The sequence below is a fragment of the Octopus bimaculoides genome, chromosome 16 (genome assembly GCF_001194135.2).
Source record: "Octopus bimaculoides isolate UCB-OBI-ISO-001 chromosome 16, ASM119413v2, whole genome shotgun sequence".
Taxonomy (NCBI): Eukaryota; Metazoa; Mollusca; class Cephalopoda; order Octopoda; family Octopodidae; genus Octopus; species Octopus bimaculoides.
In genome coordinates this window covers 48,575,500-48,586,685 of record NC_068996.1, presented here as the reverse complement: position 1 = coordinate 48,586,685, position 11,186 = coordinate 48,575,500, and the positions used below count along the sequence as shown (strand labels likewise).

General features: G+C 33.4%; 1 protein-coding gene across 2 annotated transcripts in view; it reads left to right on the top strand.

Annotated features, from left to right (window-relative positions):
• The window catches only part of LOC106870605 (centrosomal protein of 104 kDa), a 293,281-nt gene that overhangs the window by 153,386 nt on the left and 128,709 nt on the right, over positions 1-11,186 (top strand). For both annotated transcript variants that reach the window (XM_052973736.1, XM_052973738.1), the window contains exons 14-15: positions 64-146; positions 3,119-3,277. In XM_052973736.1, coding sequence (XP_052829696.1) covers positions 64-146; positions 3,119-3,277 — 242 coding nt within the window. The remainder of the gene's footprint in view (positions 1-63; positions 147-3,118; positions 3,278-11,186) is intronic.

Below are 11,186 nucleotides of genomic sequence, written 5' to 3'. Positions count from 1 at the left end.
TTTTTTTTTTTTTTTTTTTGAGCTTTTAATAAATTTTTTTCTGTTGGTTGTAATATACTTTAGAAAGCAAAGATGATATCGAACCTTTGTCAGAGAAAGAAATGCGAGAAGCTTCAGCAGCTATCAATGTATTTGGCATGCATTTGGTAAATATGTATTTTTCGTTTGTTTTTTAAGAATTTCATTTTATTTGCATTTCTTTTTTTTTTTGTTATATTTAATTTCTGAAGATTTTTGTTTACTTTATTGGATAAATTTTCAAACAGCATCATTGTAAAGTCATCCAATCACTCAACCATTTTTTCTGCACCCACCCACTATTCCTGGGAGGGTCATGGGTTGTAGAGTTCTCAGGTATCTCCTCTATAGGGTCCTATCTGAAGTTGTAAGGATAGAGTCCTCAGGCACCTCCTTCTCCATAGGGTCCTATCTGAAGTTGTAAGGATAGAGTCCTCAGGCACCTCCTTCTCCATAGGGTCCTATCAGAAGCAACTGTCATTACACTTTCAAAATGGATTCCCAAGAATGACCTACTAAGACTATGGATATTATCCAACCATTCCATTCTTCTTCTACCCTTCGGACTCTTTCCATGTGTAGGGATAAAGTCCTCAGGCACCTCCTCCTCCATAGGGTCCTATCAGATGCAACTGTCATTATACTTTCCTACTGGATTCCCAAGAATGACCTACTAAGACTATGGATATTATCCACCCATTCCAGCCTTGGTCTACCCCTAGGTCTACCCCTAGGTCTACCCCTAGGTCTACCCCTTGGTCTTCTGTTGGTTGGCTTGGCTTATTATATGTAACCGTATAAAAACAATAACAAAAACAAAAATACCCAGTTGGGGTCCACTTCAGTACTCCACCTCCTGCATGTTGGTTGGGTAGTACCTTTAATTCTATGCAAGGTTCAGAGTTTTGGTCACAATGTACAGCACCTTGTGAACAGGTGCCTTCTGTTGACATCTACATTCTCACCCAACTCCTCCTCCTCCTCATCATCTTTCCCCTCCTCTTCTTTTTCTCCTCTCCCATCAGCCCATCTGCCCATCCTCCTTATACTCTCATTTCCCCCTTATCAATCTTCCTTGTCCTCCTCCTGGTCATTGTAGTGGCCATCACCACCATTGCTGCCACCACCACCACCACCACTGCCATCGCCATGTCCACTGCTGCTGTTACTGCCACCACACCATAACTACTACTACTACTACTACTACTACTACTACTACTACTACTACTACTACTACCACTACTACCAAAACAACCACCACCACCACCATCCTCACCACAGATTAGAATCAAACCAAGAACCAACCATATCATTGCAAATTAAACTTCCCAGTCACATGACCACATCTACACCTGCATTACAGTTTTGTAATGATATTTTCTTTTATTTCCAATTTCATATAAAAATGATCAAGTAAGAAACCAAAACAAAAACAAAACAAAAACAGTTAAAAAGAAACTATATATATATATATATATAGAGAATAAGTCATAAAAAAGTACATAAATTATATTTGCGTTATAATGCAAGTATCATGTTGTAGTTTTGTTTTCTTATTTCGTGTAACTAAATATAACCAAATTGTCACATTTTTAGCATTTTAAATTGAATCTCAAACTTAATTTATACGCTATTATTTTATGATAGAATATTTAATTAGAAATTAGAAACACACAAACTTCTGGTTTTAGCTTTAGTTTAAAATTAAAAGCCACAGTCACTCCTCTTTCCCAACCCTTAATCACTTCACATCGTTTTACTCACAAAAAAAGAAAAAAAGAAAAGAAAAACATTGAAATAATAATTATCAGAATCGTTATAATAATTTCACTTTTTGCACCTAGATTCTCATAATATATCCATAACTATAATCATTGACTTCATGCAAAACGATTATCTGATAATCTGCAGGCAATCGTTTTAATTGCTTTCAAATTATTGTTATAAAAGATTATTATGTTTAATCATAATTGAACACGTTTTGCTTTCTTAACACACTTGACACCTCTCACTCATTGCACTGTTTGTGTTTCCATGTTGCAGCAGTAACTCTAAAGCGTTCATTTAATTTTTCTTTTGTTTTAATGTTGACTCTGAGAGTGATTTAATTGCTGTACTTATAAGGAGGTGTGTGGCTTAGTGGTTATGGTAATTGCCTCACAATCATTAGGTCATGAGTTCGATTCCTGGCAGGACATTGAGTACTTGAGCAAGACACTTTATTTTATATTGCTCCATTCCACTCAGCTGGCAAAGAAGAGTTGTACATGTATTTCAAAGGGGCCAGCTTTGTTACATTCTGTGTTTCATGCTGAATCTCCCTGAGAACATGTGTCTGTGGAGTGCTCAGCCACTTGCATGTTAATTTCACAAGCAAGCTGTTCTATTGATCGCATCAGCTGGGACCCTCATCATCATAACCAACAGAGTGTCATATATATATACATATATATATATATATATATATATATAAAAATATATATTTAAAATATTTTATAATTATATACATAATTATAACAAGGGGTTGGCTTTATGCCTCACCACGCACTGAAAGAAATAGATGCTAAAGTCCTTTTTACTACCTTAAAATCTCTGAGAATAACACACTTTATTGTAGACAAGAAAAAGAAAAATAAAGAATCAATAAAGCTGGTTAACTATGTATGCGTTTCAAATTTAAAGTAAAAAATAATTTTACTTACTGTTTTTCATCGGTATAGTATTCCGTATAAGTCCATGAGTATCTCAAAAACATGCATGCGATCAGCGTCATCGCATGTCCAATATCTATCCACACTCGTAAAAATATACTGCTGAGTATAATTCATATCTTTCTTTTATACCCACGTGTGGTGTGTTAAGATCTAGACCGCAGTAAATGCAGTTTCAATCATAGAGTGAATTTATTCAAATATTAAAAATAAAGGGTAAAAATCAATAATAATTTTACCTGGTAGCCAATGCAGGGATAAAAGAAAATTTTGTTCCTTGTTCCTCATTTACACCACAAATTTTGTGCTTTGTATTGATGCATTATACTCAGTGCTTATTTTGTTACTAATAAAAATTTGTATTCTATTATTTTCTGCTATGACCTCAGGTATCTAAAACTTACTCAAAAAGTTATGCTCATCGTGAAGAAGCTCTGGAAAGTTTATCACAACAAATCAGGCAGCATGCCATCAATGAGGATGCCCGGACGATTCTAAGGGCATTAATTCTTCCAATAAAGAGAGGTCTTGAAGATCAAGTTCATGCAGTGAGTAGTTTTATTATTTCCTCAAAGGCAATGACAAGTGGCAGAGACCTTTGAAGATATGCCAATGCTTGAGAAGACCTGTCAAGCCAAGTGAAATAATAGTCGTGGCCAATGCTGGTGCTATGTAAGTGGCACCTGTGCCAGTGGCACATAAAGAGTACCTATTGTACTCTTGGAGTGGTTGGTATTAGGAAGAGCATCCAACTGTAGAAGCCATGCAAAATCAGACTGGAACCTGGAGCAGCTTACCAGTTTCAGTCAAACAGTCCAACCCATGCCAGCATGGAAAGCAGACGCTAAATGATGATGATGATGACGATGATGATGATGACAATAATGATGATGACGATGATGAGGATAACGATGATGATGGTGATTTATCTGTTATATGTAAATTGTATGCTTAGGAAAAAAAAAGAAGTCCCCTAGATAAAGTTTATGAGGTGCATGATTAATGTAATATGGGATACAATATGCAACCATTACATGTGATCCAAAAGCAGAAGTCGAATTCCACATTCAATGGTAAAAATAAGCCAAAATCTATTATATTCAGGCTTGAAGCTAAAGTTGCTTTCAAGTGATCTCTGGTATTGTTTAGCTAAACTGTTGCAATGTAGAATAAAGATTTCTAAGTAGAAACACATCAAAATTCACTTGCAGGTGAACTTAAACTCATTATCTCTGTGTTAATTATGTACTGTTTACTCTTTTACTTGTTTCAGTCTTTTGACTGTGGCCATGCTGGAGCACCGTCTTTAGTCGAGCAAATCGACCCCAGAAACTTATTCTTTGTAAGCCTAGTACTTATTCTATCGGTCTCTTTTGCCGAACCGCTAAGTTAAGGGAACGTAAACATACCAGCATCGGTTGTCAAGCGATGTTGGGGGACAAACACACACAAACACACATACACACACAAACACACACACACACACATACATATATGTAACAAATATTGTTTCTATAAATTTGTTTTCTTTCCAAGTATGGGCAACAACTTCAGAGGTGTTTCAGTTTTGTTATTACCGTATCAGCTTAACAGACTCCACCATATTTTCCTAAGTAGTGCTAAAGGAATCGTCATCACCATCGTCATCACCTCCACCATCATTGTTGTCGTCGTTGTCGTCACCACCATTATTGTCATCATCGTTATCATCATCATCATTGTTTAATGTCTCTTTTTTTCATACTGGCATGGACTGAATGGTTCTACATGCATTGACGATTCATCCAACCCATGACACTGTACCAAGTTCCAATGTCTACTTTGTAATGGTATCTACAAATGGATGCCCTTCCTAATGCCAACCACTCTAGAGAGTTTATTGAGTAATTTTTCACTGTAATTTTTCACAGCACCAGCCCTGGTAAGGTCACCAGGTACCAGCATGACAAAATCCATCAACTGAATGGGGTAAAGAATTGAGGGATAAGAAATAAGGATAGAAGGTCAGGAACAGATGTCTTGCTGAAGGGGTTATTTATAGGCTTCCTCGTTTGAAAGGAGAGAGAGAGAGAGAGAAATATGTGGCCAAGGTGCAAGGTGAATGTGAGAAAGAGATATAGGGTAAAGTAGCAGAAATGTTGGATGGGTCAGTATGTGAATATAAAAGTATAACCACTGATTAGCTTGGAAAGCTAGAATTGTTTAGAAAACAATATTGGTCTTTAACTAATATGATATTAACTATTCTTCTTCATATAATTATCCCTAGTTAGTTAAAATTTATGACTCTAACCATGTATAGAAAATAGATTCCATCACATTCCAGGGGGGAAAACTAGAAGCAGTCGATAGCTTCCATTACCCAGGTAACCAGGTCAGTAGTAGGGGTGGATGCTCTGAGAGCATAACTGCTAGAATATGATTAGACTAGGCAAAGTTTAGAGAGCTCCTACCTCTCTCTCAGAATGAAGGGCAGACTGTATGGTGCTTGTGTGTGAAGAGCCATGCTACATGGCAGTGAAACATGGGCTGTAACTGCAGAGGACATGTGTAGGCTAGTATGCTCCACTGGATGTGTAATGTCACTGTGCATGCACAACAAAGTGTAAGCATCCTGAGAGAAAAGTTGGATATAAGAAGCATCAGATGTGGAGTGCAAGAGAGACGACTGCACTGGGATGGTCATGAGTTGTGTATGGATGAGGACAGCTGTATGAAGAAGTGTTGCACTCTAACAGCAGAGAAAACCTGTGGAAAAGGTAGACTCAAGAAGATATGGGACCAAGTGGGGTGTTGGGCCTCATGGAGGCAATGACAAGTGAGTGAGACCCTTGGTGATATGCCGTGTTTGAGAAGACACATCAAGCCAAGTGAGATCGTAGTCGTAGCCAATGCCAGTATTACATAACTAGCTCATTAAAAGCACCTTTCAAACGTTTGATGATATGCTGTGTTTGTGAAGATCTGTTAAGCCAAGTGAAATTGTAGTCGTGGCTGATGCCAATGCTGTCTAACTAGCACCCACGCTGGTGGCATGTGGAAAGCAATGTTCGAGTGTTGGGCCTCATGGAGGCAATGACTAAGACCTTTGGTGATATACCATGCTTGTGTAGACCAATCAAGCCAAGTGAGACCATAGTCATGGCTGATGTCAATGTCAGATGAATGGCACCCATGCTGGTGGCATGTGAAAAACACCCACTACACACTTGAAGTGGTTGGTGTTAGGAAAGGCATCCAGCTGTAGAAATATGGTGCAGATCCCCGGCTTACCTGTTTTCAGTCAAACCGTCCAACCCATGCTAGCATGGAAAACAGACGTTAAATGATGATGATGATGACTATTCCAACAGACAACTATCAAGAACTAGAGGTGGATATCTACAAATTTTGTCATAAACTATGATTGGTTGAGATTTTTGTCGATGAAAATAGTGAGTGTGATGAATATCTGGTTAGGAATGAATCAAAATACACCCCACCAAAAACAAGAAATATTCATCCACACCAATATATTGATATGCTTTCCAAACCACCAAATTAAGCAGAACACTTATGTTAGACAAAATATTATCAAATCAGAGAAGGTTGCACCTTTAACAACTCCGAAATGATGAAACAAAAGTCACCAACCATGCTTCTAAAAATGGTGCTTTTGACATATCAGTGATGAATGTTATCAATATTTAGCTGAGGATCAATTGGGAAATATAACCTTTTACTTAGAAATGCCTGCAAATATACATCGTTGTATTGTGAAGCAGCTGAGCAAAATTGGTTTTAAAACATCATAATTCATTTACTGCTGAGGAAAAAGATTGCCTTATCAATATTGAACTAAAGCCTGGCAACTTTTATGGCTGACAGAAAATACATTGGTCAAGGAAATTAATAATGCAGTAAAAGAAGTAGGTGGTGAATATGTAAAATTGCTATAAACCAAGGTGGTTTGAGAGAGTTTTATTAGGCATGACATTGATTTCTTGTTGCAATTATCCAAAATAACAGGAACATATTTGTTGTTGGTTGATTTCGATGTAGTAGGCCTCTACTTGAATATTCCACATGATTTAAGAATAACAGTAATCAAATATTGTGCCAAAATACGTGCAGTGATTCTGAGTAGATTCACCATAGACTTTATATTAAATAGTATTGGTCTTTTTGTTGAGAACAAAACATTTTTTTTTCAATGAGGAAAATTATCTACAAATTAGAGATGCTGCCATGAGAACCAAATTTGATCTAGAATAGGCAACCCCAGTAATGGGAAACTTGGAACAAAAACTATATTAAAATGTAAAGGAAAACTGTGACTAAATTTGGGAGATATATTGAGGCCACATTGGAAAAATTTTCTTTCAGACTAATTTGGACAAAATCTGTAGATGTTTCAGCTTCCATGTGCACAATTTATAGCAAGCCTTGATATTTATAAAAGAGATGAGTGCTACAAAATTACCACTTCTCAACAAAAAGGTAATTAAAAGTTTCACCAATATCACAATAGATATGCATTATTATAAAAAAATACCCCCAAAAACAAGCACATATTGGAACTTCAAATTATACCACGTAGTATATGCAAAATGTAGCATCCTGTCTAGCCAGGAGATTTTATTGTTGGTGATGGAATTTTAGAGAAGAATGACCCACAGAAGTCAAGAGATTTCTACTTTGTGCTCCAGCATGGTTACAACTCATATTTCATTACTGAAACATATAAAAGAAATAAAAGAAAGAAGCAAAAATACTTTCTCTTACTTATACAAAATGATATTGATTATGCAAAACAAATGTCCATGAAATAACACTGAGTGACCCCCCACCCCACCAAAAAAGAACATAGAAGCAAGATGTACTGCTTCTTGTAATAACCAAAATTCACAGAACAGTAATACGTTTAATGTTACCAAATTATCGAACAAAGTGATAAATTAAAGAATTTAATTACCAGCTTGTTCAAAGCAGATGACAAAAACTCAAAACAATTGTTGACAAAGAAAAAATTTGATCTAAACAACAGTAGCAAAAAACTTCATGATATCTAAGAGCAATGACAAATGTTTTGGTGCTAAGTCAATTTATACATGTTGATCATTATATCAACACTAAAACTGAAAGACAAATATTAACACATGTAAATATGAACATCAGAGCAAAAACCTAATGTACTGTATTAAATGCTTGACTTGTGAAAAAATATATATTCACCAGAAAGGAAATTTATTATCAGAACACAGAAATACACCAGCAGCAGATTATGGTACTTCAGGTCTGACATGTTCCTCTAGGTACCCATTTAAAAACATACTGCAATAAAAATTTCTTAGGATTTCCACTTTATAAGCTTTATAACTCAAATGAAGTTATTTGAAGAGTAAAATAAAAGAGTTTTATTGAGAAGTTGAAACCAGTTTCGAATGGATAAGAATGCTGCATTGAATTTGAATTTAATTTGGAAATTACATTCACTAGAAAGAAAGGAGTACAGTAATTCTTCAACTATCATGAGTGTTATATTCCAAAACCCCCTGCCTTTGGTGAAAATCTGCGAAGTAGAAACAGTACTGTATGTTTTATTAATTATAATTTGTAGATATTTACTTTATATAAATCTCTAGTTAAATATATTCAATGAGAATATTATATACAGAATTTATATTGAGTGCTCTATTGTATCAAAGTATTAATACTATTAAAGTATTCATGTATTTAATACGAGCGATTATATATAATATATATATATATATATTATTATTAATATCAGGAAATCAATATTAGAAAATTCTTCAGAAAGATGTATGTGTGTAGAATAACTGTTGTATTAAAAATATAAATATGTATAAATATATGTAAATATGTATAAGTATAAATATATAATAATAAATATGACAGTTTAAAATTTTTGAATTAAATTTTCAAGCATCTTTCGATCGTTTCGCTGTCCAAATAATGGAATCCTATATTGATTAGCATTATAGAAAACTGTTCTGCTCTTCAGAGATATAAATTTTGAATTGTGTATAATTTATTGAATGGTAGTTTTTTAAAAATATGAAGTAATATGATAAAATGGTGTTTGTTTGAAATATAAATTAAAGATTTAAAATTACTGCTTTTGATTTTGGTAAGTACACTTTAGTATGAGACATTAATCCATATATTCTTCCTTGGTTGGCCTTCTGTAATAATCCATAATAGTTATGTGTAAAAATCCATTATATTATCCTGTATTCCAAATATAGTTCATAGACTTAGATAATATAGAATAATGGAATCCTATATTGATAAGCATTTATAGATAAATCTTCTGCTCTTTAGAGATATAAAATGTGAAATTTGTATAATTTAATGAATGGTAGTTTTAAAAAAAGTTTATGAAGTAATATGGGAAAATGTTGTTTGTTTGAAATATAAATTAAAATTTACTGCTTCTGATTTTGGTAAGTAGACTTTAGTATGAGAATCTTGAAATTCAAATATGCCTCTTTGGTAATTCTTCTGTAGTAATCCATAATAATTATGTATAAAATCCATTATTTTGTCCTGTATTCCAAATATATCCAAATATATTCCATCATATTGTCCTGTATTCCAAATATATTTGGAATGCAGGACAATATAATGGATTTTATACATAATTATTATGGATTACTACAGAAGACCAACCAAGGGAGTATATATGGATTAAAGACTCTCATACTAAAATGTACTTACCAAAATCAAAAGCAGTAATTTCTAATCTTTAATTTAAATTTCAAACAAACACCATTTTATCATATTACTTCATATTTAAAAAAAAACTACCATTTGATAAATTATACAAATTTCACATTTTATATCTCTAAAGAGCAGAAGAGTTGTCTCTAAATGCTTATCAATATAGGATTCCATTATTAGGACAGCACTTCTGCGAAACGATTGTAAGATGCTTTAAAACTTAGTTCAAAACTTTTAAACTGTCATATTTATTATTATTATTATTATTATTATTATTATTATTATTATTATTATTATTATTATTATTATTATTATATATTTATACTTATACATATTTACATATATTTTTATATATATTTATATTTTTAATACAATTATTTTACACATGTATATATCTTTCTGATAAATTTTCTAATATTGATTTCCTGATATTAATAATATTATATTATAATTTGTACATATTTACTTTATCATAAATGCAAAACAACACCCGAGAAGAATCGTCGTAAGCTTAAATAATGAGCCGTGTTAGGTGAACCACGACAGGTGAACCACGACAGGTGAACTGCAATAAGGCGAGATATTACTGTAATGCTGTAAATGTTATTTTTCTTTAGCTATTTAATGATAGTATTTGGTTGTTATCTCTGTTGCCAGGTATTTTAAGCTAAAATTCATTTAAATATTCATCTAGAGTTAGTTGCTATCTATATACTTAGCTAGAGGCAGCTGTTGCTATATAAAAATGCTCAGTGATGGTCGTTACAAAGTCCATGAAAGTACTTGTGTAAATACAAAAACAAATTTTGAAAATTAATTGTGAAAATTCATTTATGCTGGAGTTTAATTGATTGATATGTGTCTATGAGTGTATTTAGATGAGTGTGTATGTGTGTATGAGTGTATTTAGATGAGTGTGTATGTGTGTGAGTGTGTATATGTACATATGTGTGTGTGTGTGTGTGTTTGTGTGTGTGTGTTTGTGTGTGTGTATGTATATGTATATATAAAAAAATACAAAATGTAACAAGAACGCAAAACATCCGGTCAGTTATGTGATACAAAAATGGGACAATAAAACATCCAAATAGACGATACAATGAAAACAAGGATGGGTCATTCGAAGTTTTCTTTCCTCAGTCAAGTACCAGATTATCTTCGCAATTTCGGCTGATTATACTTGAGATTGCTAAGGGTAAAAATTATCAAATAATTTATACCAGTGATTAGCATGCATAATAAAAGTCAGAAGACATAAATATTTTAAAATCTAATAGTATATGAAACATACACAGAGAGAAAATCACCATATGAAGTTCTTACATGCTAGAAATGGCAGTCAAAGCCCCAAACCACAAAAGAACATTCTTACATTAAAGCACGTTGCTTGTACATGAGTGAATAAAAATTTCAGTTAACCTTATACCCATGAGTTTCACCATTAATGAACAAATAAATCAACTAATAAGTTAATTAATTGATTAATTAGTCACCCGTAAATCGTCAGTAAGGTCGCTGTAAAATGTATAAATATGACACTACAATACGTACTGAAAACACAAAGTAAACACATGCACACTGAAATGTCTTGCTTGTGTAGAAACAATAGGTTTTAATGTAAGAATGATTTTTTTGTGGTTCTGGGCTTTGACTGCCATTTTTAGCATGTAAGAAATCCACATGTTGATTTACTCTCCATGTATATTTCATACACTATTATATTTAAATATATAT